Here is a 14,123-nt window from a genome sequence, read left to right on the forward strand (position 1 = left end):
GAGGTTTTCTTCATTTTGCAGGTAGAAAGAGAAAAAAAGGCTATCTACATTTTTCTCCTGCACTTTAGCATAAGAATAAAAAAACAATCTTGAGCCTGGCCGAAAGAAACTACTGAAGAAAAACTCACACACACAAACATTCCCTCAGTGGGGCAGGAAGAGGGAAATTGGGAAGTTTTTTGCAACTAAGAAACTTACTTCCTTTTTACAGTTTCTGTTCTAGCAAGTTAGTGTGTGCATGCTTGAGGATCAGTAACACCCAGAGAACCAGAGAAGGTCTGGGGGGAGTGCGTTCACAGGGACCCTGAAGGTCCTCAGAACAGGAAGGAAGAGGGGGTTAACAGTCTAGATCCACAGTCTTGTCTAAACAATTCACAATGAAAAATTGGGAAAACTTCACACTTTAAAACTACAATATTTATTCTGCCACAAGAATTCACTGGATCCGTTATCGGTGGGTGGGGGAAAACATACCCATTCTAGCTCCCATTATAAAACTTCCAGTTCCCATTTTCACGGACTGGTGTTCATCTCACTATCTATTCGTTTTCACTGGACAGTCAAAACTCTTTTGGAGCCATTCAGCTGGACCCCTTAGACGGCCATGAGAAGGTGAATCTAGATTCAGTTTCTGAGGGCCATCATCGTTTCTTAGTGCTACTGTTTCCACCACCCGATTTGCTGAAGCTCCTGCTCATGTGAGGAAAGTGCACGGTTGGGGTTCTTTCTGTAGGACCATACAGTCCCAAATTCCTGGCGGTGGCTGACTTCCGCAGTGGTTTGACGCTGGGGAAAGGGCTAAAGATGGGCGCTTTCAGGTGGCTGCCCTGGGAAGGTTTGCTGGGGGCTCTGGTTTCACCAGGGGCATCAGGCAGCTCTGGGAAGTGCTGCGGGCAGGGTGGGTGTGCCTTGGGCTCAGGGTCAGCAGCAGCATCCCTCCGGTTCAGTTCCAAGGCTTCTAACTTCACCTGGACCGCAGACACATCAGCATCGGCATCCCCGAACACGGGCTCTGGAGACTGCCCTTCGATCGTCCTCCCAGTGCAGCCTTCGGAGCAGCGACCCTCTCTCCCAGCTGCTGCCGCACACCTGGAGGAAGCCTCCGCTGCCCCCAGGCTGTTAGCCCTGCAGCCCTCATTCTGCTCCTCTATCAGCCCCACGGTGTCCCCACAGCCCAGCTGACTCTTGGTCCTCGTCATGTTCTTTTTGTGGACACGGATGTGCGTTCGCCATGGGGAATTGAGCTTCGTCTTCAGGTCTTCATAGGGGACAGGAGACATCTTGCCTCCTGTGTGACCAGGGACGTGGATGACAGCATTCTTGGCAGGTCTGTTTGACATTTTCATCTTCTTTCCTAAAAGAAGGTGGTTGATAACTGGAGAGTTGTTTACCTGAGATGGGAGAATGCTGGTCACTGGCCCTTTGTCTGAAAGAAATGGTGAAAGGCTGGATGAAACGGACCACAGAGAAACCATCCGTTGTGGCACAGGAATCACATAGAGCTTGTCCCCCAATCCTGGCCGTGTATTTCCCAGGTTTTGGCAGAGCCATGTGACTGAAGGTAACAAAAACTGAACTCAATCCTAGAGCCCGGGGTGCCTATTCCCTCCTCTTCAGAGAGGAGGAGACACGAGGCTGAGGATACAAAAGAAGCAGACTCTGGCCCCTCGTTACTAATTCAAGTGCAGATGCCCTACTGTTTCTTCCCAACAGTTTCTGTCTCTGAGAAACAACCTCAGAGGTCTTATATCTAGAAAATCTTAGAAGACTTTTTTAAAAATAAGTCAAACACTATGACCATATGGATTATCAGCTGTTAGCTTCTGAGAGGTAGGAAAAGAACACACTGCGTATGATGAAGTGAGAGACAGCAGGATGAGAGAAGTGATAAGAAGGTCGTAAAAACGCAGTGAAGTCACTGCTCCCCGATGCCTGGTCTTAAGTACGAAAATCCATTCCTGTGTCCTCAATGGACTTTGAAAGGAAACTGAAAACTGGAAAGCACCAAAAGCTGTGTGCTCCTGGAGGGCACCGTTGATAGTACCATTATCCTCCTCCTCCCATGGCTACGACCAAGCCCCTATTTCAGATGGTGCGCAAACACACACGGCCCCAGGGAGAAGGCCCCACCATCTTCATGTGAACAACCTTCTTCCTGACGTCCATGTCATCAGCTGAACTCACTTCTACACTTCTTGACTATTGTCATCTACCTCTGGTCACACTCCAGTCCTTCCTGAAGATGCTGACAACTGTCTCCTCTTCACCTCATATACTATTATGCCCCTCAGTTACTTTACTGTTTCTCTGACTGATCCATCTTCATGCTTCTTCTACCATCCTAAACCTCATCACTCAGATCTACGTTCCCTGAAAAATATTGTAACTCTCCTAACCTTCTCTTTGACTCTTTTAGCTCTCAGGCTCTCAATATAGCCATCTATGGTACTGCACCAAAGAGACTTTGGTTCTTCAATCTTTCAAACTTCCCATAACCCCTCGTCTGTCTCTGAGTCACTTACACCCCAACCAGGCTAGACGCATGGCTGATCACTGGGGCTGCTGCCTCACTGATAACCACACATTCTCAACATCCCCATGCCTTTATACTTGGCAAAATCCCAAACCTGGACCCACAAATCACATTATCTTTTCCAAAAAGGGGGTGGGGGAGAATCACACAGACATGTGGACTGAAGCCCTTCAGATTCATTAACTTCCTATTTTGTTGGGTCCTCAAAGGCACAGAACAATCCTGTTCTTTCCTTCTTCCATTCCATTCCATGACCCATCCAAATCTTCCTTACTTCTGCTCTCCAACTTACTCCCAAGTAAGTCCTCCAACTTACTCCCAAGCAAAGGACATTTCCTCCAATTGCTCCACAAAAACAAAAGCTATCAGATCCAAAAGGCCCTAACTTCCTGTCCTCCCTAACCTGGGAAGTTGGTACCTCAACCACTATCCTACCATCTTCCTTTACATCTCAGAAGCTGAGGTCAGGTGCAACCTTTTCCACCTATGCTGCTAATCCCACCTTATACCATCGCCTCTAAAAGCTTGCTACTCAAACTGGGATCCCCATCCAGCAGCACAGGCATCTCCTAGGAGCTTGTTGGAAATGCATCTCAGCCCTACCCCAAACCTGCTGAAACAGATTCTTCATTTTAACAGATCCCCAAGTGATTTATATGCACACTGAGGTTTCAGAAGCAATGCTCTAGAACTTTGCCTTCAAGCAACAATCTCTCCCTAAAAAAAAAATACATAAAGAGTCAGTGAACTTTTCCTGTAAAGGACCTGACTGTAAATGTCTTAGACATTGTAGTGCAAAAGCAGTGATAGACAATATGTAAATAAATGGGCATGCCTGTGTTCCAATAAAACTTTATTTATAAAAAACAGGCAGCTAGCAGGATTTGGCCTGGGGAGCATAGTTTACTGACCCCTGACTAGAGTATAAGGCACTGGGCTGACTTAATACCCACTGGCAATACCCACTGCTCACCATCCCACCCAAAGATGTGTATGGCGCGGTTGAAAAGGGACTATGCAAAGAATCAGAACACAGGGGTCTAGCCCTGGCCTGACCACCCACCATAGCTACGTAACCCTGCTAAGCCTTCCTGAGTCACCATTTCCTCATCTTTTAAAAGGATGTAAGAATATCCATCCTTACGTTCCTCACAGATTTGCTTTAAGGACAAATGAGGATACGTATGAGCCAATCCTTTGAAACCACTTTCTTTCTTTCTTAAGGATTCAGGTTGAAGTAAGAATCTTCAGCAAGTTGCCCACTCCTCCCTTACAAGTGGAAGGTAAGTTCAGTTTTTGTGCAAGATCAGTCACATGCTCACGAGGCTCTTAAAAACATGTCAACTCATATTTTGATTCATACTGGACAGGCATCATAATCATTAGGATTTCACTTAGAACAAGACAAACCACTTCCCAAATCAGCATGTATCAAATAATAAAGCACTGTTCACTGGGATTTTTGGAATTTAAAAAGAAAAAGAAAAAGGTAGTTTGACAGTCCTTGGAAAAGAGCACTTCCAACTGCATTCCAATTATGTTCTTCTCAGCAGACCCCCAAGACACTGCTAACCCATCAGTGAGGCACAGGAATGTTTTTTCCCTTTTTCTCTGACCACAACTATCTGTTATATGACTACCTAAATGACTGGTGGATAGCTCAATTTACTAGCGCACAGATGAATACGTCCTGGAGACAACAGCTCCAATATGTCTCAAGTCCAAGGACTGCATGGCTTTTGCAACATTTTAATCATCCGTCAACCCCTCTCCACAAGCACACATAGTAAAGATTTGTTTAATACCATCAATTGTCTGGCTCTTGGTACCTAAAAGGAACCCATGGTCTTTTTCTTCTGCAGAGCCTGATAAAAAAAAAAAAATGAGATGCTAAATGTGGGATCAGCTCAAGCCAGCTGTGTTTGTGGATGCTGAGCTAGAAGAGAGTTGCAATTTGGAGGCTATCCTGGGAATACTTGTTCTTTCTTTCACAACTGGACACAGAGGTGAAATCGATTCAAACAAAGAATCATATTACCTGCCCTGATATACACCTGATGCACCTGCTGCTGCTGCTTCTTCTTAATCCGAGAATACTGCCGCTTCAGCGCGTTGATATCTGTGGTCATGCGTTCCATCATCATACTGTTGAAAGCTGCATGGTATTCACTTCGACAGGAATTGATTGCTCCTGGACTCAGCTCCGCGATGTTATTAGACCGCAGGCTCTGCTCTTCATTCGGTTCTGCGCTCCAGGGGAGAGAGATAAGAACACGGTGTCATGGAGGTTTAGAAAGGGACTAACTGAGGGCGCCTGGGTGGCTCAGTTGGGTAAGCGACTGCCTTCGGCTCAGGTCATGATCCTGGAGTCCCGGGATCAAGTCCTGCATCGGGCTCCCTGCTCAGCGGGGAGTCTGCTTCTCCCTCTGACCCTCTTCCCTCTCGTGCTCTCTCTCTCTCATTCTCTCTCTCAAATAAATAAATAAAATCTTTAAAGAAAAAAGAAAGGGACTGAGTCCCGATGACACTATGCCCCGGGGTAGTATCTTAATTTCCAGGGAATTCAAACCCAAAAAATAAAAAATAAACGTTCACTACAGTTTGTCTGGTATGTGTTTTTCTTTGACCCTGAAAAGATTTCTGCATTTTCTTATTGGCCTAACTGTGGATCTGAAATGAGCTGTGTGGGTTCACTGTTGGATTTTTTATTACCACTTTGGTCATTATGTAGACCTAAGATCAACTGTTTCCACATAAAAGTCACTGCCGTTTTCTAAAATTCCTTAGGAAGACAGAACCCCAGGTGTCTAAAGTCCATTTAGAGATTTGCACATAACTGTGATATACAGACTGATTATAGAGTTTAGTCAGTCATTAGAAGTGAGTTTTTCTTAAGCTAAAAATAGCAACACATTCTATAAAATCATCAAAACTTCAGATCACTGCATCTCTAGCAATGAATTTTTTTTTTCTTTTAACAAACATTTCCTGCTGTCTACTATATGTGTTTTGTCCGATGTGGTTTCTACTCCGGCAGCACCTACAACTAGTAGATTCGGCCCTTAAGTAAAATTGAGATTACATCTAAGAAGCAGAAATAGGCACTGTGTGAGAGTGTATACACATACTCCACAGGATTTTCTAGCACAATACGGAAAAGTGGCCTGGGAACCAGCTTTTAAAAAGTAATTAATGGGGGATTTCAACTATGCTAACATCTACTAAAAGTGTTATTCAGATAAAGCCTAAACATCAGATAAATTTCCTTCCTTTTTCACTGAAAACACTTTTTTAAGGAGAAAAAAATTAAAGGGAACCAGTTAACCTGAACTTACTTAAAACTGACAAGAAAGGCTCAGGATAAAACTTAGGAGAAAGTCATCCTATCATCCTGAAGCACATAACAGCTACACAAAAAGAAAAACAGAAGGGAAAAAAAAAAAAGGGGGGGACACATACCCAGACTACAGAAATGCAGATGCAAAAATTTTAGAGTTAAAATACATATTGATTTCGTGGCTAAACACCAAAAGCTGAAATTCAGGTCACGAAAAGAATGGGTAGAGGGCATGACAAAATCAATAGGACTCTTGCCAAGTTTAGGTTTTTTAAAAGCCATTCAGAGAGATGAGAGGAGAGTACATAGCAAGGACATACACACCAAAGCACGTGAACCAAAACTACACAGCAGGCTAAAACTCAAAACAAGCAAGGGCCTGAAGAACAGACTACCACAAAACTACCACAAGCAGAAGAAAACAGCCAAACAAACAAAAATAAACCTTCTACATACGAAGAACAAAAATGAGAAAATAGCCCCACAAATCTGGGAAGGTAGGAGGAAGCTGGCAGAAAGCAAAGAGAAGGCAGAGGGACCGGATAGCTCCCGTCTCGGTCCTCTTTCACAAGGAGAACGGTCTTCAAACTAGAAGAGGTAGAACAAATGTCCTAAGGGAGGAACCGCCCCCCAAGAGAGGAAAGAACACAGTGGGAGGACCATGAACTGCTTCCAAAGAGTTCTTCCATCGATGGTGTCCAGACCACAGGAAGTCCATTCTCCACAAGAAAAAAAAAAATGTAGCATAGCATCCAATTCAAAGAGGGACACTACCAAACTGCAGGGCATTAAAAGGTGAATATACAGAATATTAAAAGTTCTGGAAGTCATATCTTTTGAAAAACTCTGAACTTGGGCCATAGGGAAGGATTTGTGGGATGTATGGCTGTTCTCAAAGATTTGATGAGACGTCCAATAGAAGAGGGAGTAGACTTGTTCTGTTTTGTTCGAAAGAACTATTAAAAGAACTGGTACCTGGAGCTTATCTCTTCACGACTAGATACGATGGGCTAAGCAGAGGGATCCAGCAAAATGTCTTCTATAAAAGATAATGAGTTTCTAAGCACTCAAATTCAAGTAGAGGCTATCCTAATGTTTCAGAGGACATTTCTATAGTGGAAAAGAAGCCAATCTATATCAATTAAACAGCATGTGGTAATAAGCATATATTATATGCCAGGTTCTGTGCTAAGGAATAAAGCAAACAAAGTGAAATCAGATAAAGTGGGCGGCAAAACATATCAGAAAGAAAAAGATAGGTATGATGTAGCCAACACCAAACAGAGAGATCCTACTAAATGATAAAGTAGGGGCGCCTGGGTGGCTCAGACAGTTAAGGGACCAACTCTGGGCTTCGGCTCAGTGGGTGACCTCAGGGTAACAAGATCGAGCCCTGCCTCAGGCTCCGTGCTCAGCAGGGAGTCGGCTTGAGGATTTTCTCTCCTTCTGCCCCTCCCCCATGTGCGTGGGGCATGCGCACACATGCGCGCTCTCTCAAAAATAAATAAATCTTCTAGAAGATAATGTAAGACAGAAGACACTTTAATAAAGACCTTTAGTACTGGTAATCAGACCAGGAAACAGCAGGCATTTATCAGACACAATAACACCTTTGCTACAATGAACCAGTACATTAGGATCACCGACACAGAAAGCCGCCTCTTTACCTTTAATTTGCTTTTGGTACTTCTGCAGTTCAGGTGCCAGGAGCCCACTGAAAGGCCCAAGACACCCCACTGCATTAGCGATAGCATCTTCATCGTCTGGGTCGTTCTCCTCATCACTGTCTCTGACCTTACCATGTCGTCTTGGAAAACATAAAAGAAGAAAAAAAAAGTATGCAAAGAAAATAGTGGTGTTTTTTAAAAATAAATGATAGTCATGTGGTTTAAATGACATATACATAACTTTTATATATAAGTATACATATAACTTACATATAAAAAGTCTCCCTCCCCTCCCTGTCCAACTTCGGCCCCTGCCACCTAATTCCCAAAGGTGACCCTTGTTACTAATTTCTGATGTATTTTTCAGTTTCATTTTGCATAAGTAAGCAAATACAACTATACCATCTTATTTTTCTCCTCTTTTCGAATAAACATTAGCATACTACATACACTCTTTTGCACCTCACATCTATTTACCTAAAAATCTCTCCATATTCACATACACACAGCTTCCTCATCTTGTTTTTATCAGTGCACTATATTGTACGCATGTAGCCCACGTTATGGAACCAGGCCACTAACAATGCACACCAGAGTGGTTTCCACTCCCATACTATCATAAGCAATGCTGCCATAAATAACCTTATACATACTGTGTTTTGCAGGTGCACAAATACATTTGTGGGATAAGTCATAAAGGCAGAATTGCCGGGTCAAGGGACATATGTACTAGTAATCTGGGGAAACACTGCCAAACTGCCTGCCACAAATCTCGTAATAACCTCCAACCAGCAATGTGAAAGAGTGTTTCCCTATAGCCTCATCAACAGAGTGCACATCAACCTTTTCAATTTTTATCAATCTGACAGATAAAACACAGAGTCTCAATCTAGTTTTAAGCTACATTTCTCAATACAAGTGATGTTGCCTCTTATGTAAACTACCTATTCCCATTCTCTCATCATTTTTCAATGGGGTGGTCATTTTCTTATTGATATCTAGGAACTTTATATATGAGAGATATTGATTACAAATATTTTTTCACAAATATTTTCGTGCCTGCTTATGGAGGTTTTGTTTTGTTTTCAGTCGTGCAGAAAATTATTTTTAAAGTACTTAACTTTTTCCCTAGTGTTTTTGAATCAGTTAAGGCCTTCCCAGTTCCAAAGAACTAAAGATATTCTTTCACATTTTCTTCTGCTAATTTTATTTCATTTTTTTCCTTTTAAATACACTTTTCACTTTTGATTTGATATGCTGTTTTCAAACACTAAATTTCTATATATTTGTCAATTTCAGTCTTTACATTTTAAAGTAGCTCTTTAATAGTTCTACACTATTTTAATTATTCAAATGTTTAATGTTTTATATTTTTAAATAAGTTTCTAAATATTCCTTTAGTTTATGTTCCAATCTTTTTTGGAAAGTACAGTTTTAAAATCTCTCTTTTGAATTTCAATCAAAACCTTTGGGAAAGAAACATTCAGATTTTAAGTACCAAAATACTTTGAAAATATATATCTGGGGTTTAACAAATAGGAAGTTACAATAACACATTAAAGTACTAAGTCTTCCATCATGAAAACAAGAAAAGAGGGGGAGACCTTACCCAGAAACTGAGGTGGGTTTAACTGTGGCTGGGAATGGTGTAATGTTGTAGGTGTATTTTTCCCTCAACTCTGCCAATTGTGGGAAAGGGAATGGAGCCATAGAATAAACAGTCTGAAAAACAAAACCAAAAATGCCAAGTCTGAAACAGTGGCCTTAAACAACTCTTATCAATCCTGGAAAGACATTACAGTTTTATGATTTGGATGTGAAGAGGTAGATTCTGCTCCTTCCACAGCAGGTGGAGAGATTCTACTTCAATGCTTTTCACCTGCTTTAGAGAAAGACAAAAGAGTACTGATAAACACAATGCTGAGTTCTCAAATCAATCCAGCTGTGACTGGGCATTCCAAGCGGTGAACATGGGTGCCAGATGGAGCAATCTGACTCCCTCTGGGCCCAAGTGACAGATGGGTTAATTCAGAACTTCACAAGCTCCTATTACTTCTTTTTTTTCTTTTCATGAGGGCCCGAACTCACGACCCCGAGATCAAGACCCGAGCTGAGATCAAGAGTCCGATGCTTAACCAACTGAGCCACCCAGGTGCCCCCCATTACTTCTTTAACAAAGTACCCATCAATGATCTTCATATGCAGTGCTTATTTTTCAAAGCTTTGATGATTTTTATAGACATTTAATGTCAACTTTCTGGACAAAATTAAGTCTAGTGGATGACTTTGTGATCAGCTGCATGCTTTCTCCAAAGATACCTTTTCAAATGCCTGTGAATGAGTTCTAGGTGAAAATTGTTAGCTGTTATTTTTAAAGAAAAAAAAAGTGACAGGGTGTAAAGCATAGGCTGTTAAAAATCTATAAATAAAAATGGGAAAAGCACCTGTGCTTCCTCCAGAATTTCAAAATTATATATCACTCTATCAGCAAGAGGAAAGTAATCCTATTTGCTCTCTTAATTTCATTAAAATTTAATTGCTCCAAACATATTTCTTCAATCCTTCAGGTACTTATTCACCAGAAAATGTATATTAATCACAGTTTCATTTCTCCCAGGAAGCCATTAATCTAAAACTAACAATGTTATATGTCAACTATACCTCAATAATTTAAAAAAAGAAACCCATACCATTTGGATTCAAATTTAAAACATGAAATTATCAATGCTAGGAATTTCAAAATTCCTTATAGATGAAATAAGATGTCTCACTGAAGACAGTAGGGTAACCAGCTAAAGATTCACTTGCGTTTTATTTTTGCCAGTTTTATAAAAAGTTAAGAAAATATTCCTTTGTCCAGCCTCATGAAGGAAGCTGACAAGAAAGGAATGAGAAGTCCATCCTGCCCCTACTTCATCCCATGCTGACCCAGGGTAACTAGCCCAGGTTCCTAGGAAGCTCCTTCAAGTTTCAGACACCTGACCAAAAAGAAAACTGCCCCCACCGGTGCTTTCATTCTCTATTTTTGGTCTTTTTTCCTCTATCCTTTACTTTCAGTTAGTCCTTCAGAGAAGAAATCAGTGCTCCTGAAACGAATGTGTTTATAGTACTTCTTCACATATATTCACTCACTTATTTGAAGGTCCCACATCTGAAGGCAAGTTTATGCCAAGAATGTACACCACACATCACCACAGTCCTCAGAGTACCTGAGAAGCTTTAGGTTCCCAACTTCATAAATCAGAGATTTACAAGAGATTCCAAGGAAGATATGTTACGAATCACCTTAGAGCCAAATATGGTACATTAATAGAATCTTAGGGCTAGAAAGGAATGTAAACATAATTTAGTTCAACCTTCTTCTGCAGCAGAAATTCCCTCTAGAGCATCTCCAACAGATGGTCACAAAGGCACCACTTAAACACTTCCAGTTACAGGCACACATTATTTTGCAGAGCAGACGGTTACAATTTTTGACAGCACTAATTAATCAAACATGATCCTTCTATTGGACAAGGATCCACATCCTTGTAATTTCCACACCATCACTGATGGAAAAAAAGTGAACAGTCCAAGGGTGCCTGGGTGGCTCAGCTGGTTGAGTGTCCGACTCTTGGTTTCAGCTCAGGTCATGATCTCAGGGTCCTGGGATCAAGCCCTCTGTCAGAGGGAGTTTGTTTGGAACTCTCTTTCTCCCTCGCTTTCTGCCCCTCCCCCCACCTCTCCCTCACGGGTGTGCTTTCTCGCTTTCTCTCTCTCAAATAAATACATCTTTAAAAAAAGGAAAAAAAGTGAACAGTCCAAGGGCAGATCCTACATCATGGCACCGGAGCACTCCCCTCCCCCACCAGGTAACAATCATTACTGACAAGCACTTTGGCATAGGTTTTCCCAAGCACCTACAGACCTGTCTAACAACAGCACCTAATTTTTCTCTCTGTTGCCCTCAAGGAAGTCATGAGAGACTTTGTCAAACGTCTTAGTGAAATCCATATACACTATTTCACCAGCATCCTCCCAATCTCTTTTCCAGACACTATCAATTTTTAAAAACCAGCCATTGCTAATAAAAAAAAAAGAGCGATGTGATGTACAGAAGGAAAAAAACCCAGCAGATTATTTTGTGTGTGGCACTGAGAACTGAAAGAACTGGGGAAGACCACCAGGGAGACTCCTTCCACATCTTCAGGTCGAAAATAAAGACCTTACACGCAGTCCACATTTTTCATCTGGAGCCATTTCAGGTTTGCTGATGGATTTATGGCCCACCAGAATTGGATCCCAGCCACTGAATTCATTTTTTTAAAAGAGTGAATACAGGAAAGAGTGTGCCTTGAAATGACATTCACCATTTCTCTCCGTAACACCCTATGATGCCAAGGAAAAATAACAAGTCAATTTATGATCCCAACTACCAAGGTACATTTAAATAGACATTTATATTTAGATACTGCTGGAAAAAAATTCTATTTCTTTTTTCATGACCGACATGCATTAGAAAAAAATGAAAACATAAGTCGCACAAAATTAGGCTCAGTTCATCTCCACCCAGATGTTTTCCTCAGCAGAAGAAAAGCCACTAAAATGGCATCTAATCAATCAAACCACAGCCTGCATTTTTCCCTCTAGGATTCTCCTAAAGCAGGGGAATGAGGTCGTTCTCTTTTCTCCTAAGATCGGACATTTTTATAGAACAAAGATGGAGTAATGTCAACATATCTCTCCTTTGTTCTGGCAACTTTTAAATGAAATAAAATGTTGCTTTATTTTTCTAAAGGGGACTTCAGCCTTGAGAAAGACATGTTTTGAATAAGGTGGAAGCGGTATGCTGGGTGGTAGGGAAAAAGTAGCAGGGCAGGAGTGGAGGACTTGGCTCCCGGTCCTGGGTCCACTGCCAGACAACCTAAGGAACTGGCCACATGCTCACTCTCTGTCAAGTGAGAGAATCAGGTTAGTTGATCTTTAAGCTTTTATTTTTCTTTAAAGATTTTATTTATTTGAGAGAGAGAGAGCAAGAGCCAGGGGAGGGGCAGAGGGAGAAGCAGGCTCCCCACTGAGCAGGGAGCCCACCACGATGCGGGGCTCCATCCCAGGACCTTGAGATCATGACCTGAGCCAAAGACAGATGCTTAACTGACTGAGCCACCCAGGCGCCCCTTTCAGCCTCTTTTAAACCACTGTTTCCGGGTGCCTGGGTGGCTCAGTCGGTTAAGGGTCTGCCTTCGGCTCAGGTCATGATCCCAGGGTCCTGGGATGGAGTCCCACATCCTGCTCCCTCCTCAGCAGGGAGTCTGCTTCTCCCTCTAACCCTCCCCCCTGCTCGTGATCTCTCTCTCTTTCTCAAATAAATAAAATCTTTTTAAAAATTTAAAAATAAAAAAAAAAATAAACCACTGTTTCCCTAAGTGTTGTTTAAAAACCACGTGCATCAGAATCACCCATGGGCTAAATGTCTGCATTCTAACATACTCCTGAGAGGTTTCTCATACACAGTCAAGTTTGAGAACCACTGCCTCGAGTTCCAGTGTTCTACGAGTCTGTGTATTCACTAAGCAACCAGGTATATTCTCAACAGTACTCTAGGTGTTATGAGGATACAGAGTAAAATGAGGCCCCTATCATTAAGGAATTTACCACTTCATTGGAGAAATAAGATTAACATATTTTTTAAAATACCAACAAATGTAAAATCATCTCTAATTAGCATCGAATCAGTTGAAACTCTTACGTGCTGAAGGAACACCGAGGTGGCCTCGTTGGTGAGGGCTGAGAGGAGAGAGGCTGGGTGGGGGTGTGGGTGGGGGAGAGAAGGGACTGAGCGGGGCCCAGGTGGGCATATAGCTTTGCACAGAGAGTGTCAGAGGGACCCAAAAGCCCAGGCACGAGCAGAGAGGGCCGGGTGGGAAGACAGCTCTGACCGGTGCAGAGGTTCCGGCCGCGAAGTAGTGGGAACACCTTGCACAGGTAAGGCACAGGGCAGCCAGAATGGAGTCTTCCTCCCCCCACACCCTTCTGCTCGCCTTCCTAAGCCAGAGACCCAAAGGCAGCCTGTCGGTTGCCTTTGTCTCCCCATTTCTTTCTCCCTCACCCCGTATCCATTTTCCATGGCCAAGTCCTATCAACTTCGCCATCTAAGTATCATCTCTGTTCCATCCTTGTTTCTACCCGTCCCTGCCTCTCACGGGCTCCTGCTGTCAGACTTGACCCCTTCAAGTTCACCCTTCACAGAGCTGCCCCTGCCTGCATCTGACAGAAGCCACAATTCGGACCACTTTCCTTCTCTCCTTAGGACCTTTCAGGTCTTCCTTTTTCCCTTTCCAAAGGCTCCACAGAATCCCTAGAATTCCAGCAAGCACGATTTCACAACCACTGACCTAAAAGGTCAAGTCTAATCCTTACCACGGGTTGTGGTCTTCCATACGCACCCCAAATACCAAACTCCTTGTAGTTTCCTTCACACACCGCAAAGTTTTCCACTGGCTAAGCCTTTGCTCATGCCACTCCCTCAACCATGAATCCTCTTCCTGCTCTGCACCACTGCCTCACACACACACACACACACACACACACACACACACACACACAC

General features: G+C 42.7%; 1 protein-coding gene across 4 annotated transcripts in view; it reads right to left on the bottom strand.

Moving 5' to 3' along the window:
* Window positions 1-395: 395 nt before the first annotated feature.
* The window catches only part of TBC1D30 (TBC1 domain family member 30), a 75,503-nt gene continuing 61,775 nt past the window's right edge, over window positions 396-14,123 (bottom strand). For 2 of the 4 annotated variants that reach the window (XM_073900709.1, XM_073900711.1), the window contains 5 exons: window positions 9,147-9,259; window positions 7,538-7,677; window positions 4,572-4,778; window positions 4,339-4,398; window positions 396-1,426 (listed from right to left, as the gene is read on the bottom strand). In XM_073900709.1, coding sequence (XP_073756810.1) covers window positions 642-1,426; window positions 4,339-4,398; window positions 4,572-4,778; window positions 7,538-7,677; window positions 9,147-9,259 — 1,305 coding nt within the window. In that variant the 3' untranslated portion in view covers window positions 396-641. The remainder of the gene's footprint in view (window positions 1,427-4,338; window positions 4,399-4,571; window positions 4,779-7,537; window positions 7,678-9,146; window positions 9,260-14,123) is intronic. The other 2 variants (XM_073900710.1, XM_025882857.2) reach the window with 1 other exon arrangement.

Source organism: Callorhinus ursinus, unplaced genomic scaffold, assembly GCF_003265705.2.
Source record: "Callorhinus ursinus isolate GAN/ISIS: 27379988/994484 unplaced genomic scaffold, GSC_fseal_2.0 scaffold14, whole genome shotgun sequence".
NCBI classification, from domain to species: Eukaryota; Metazoa; Chordata; class Mammalia; order Carnivora; family Otariidae; genus Callorhinus; species Callorhinus ursinus.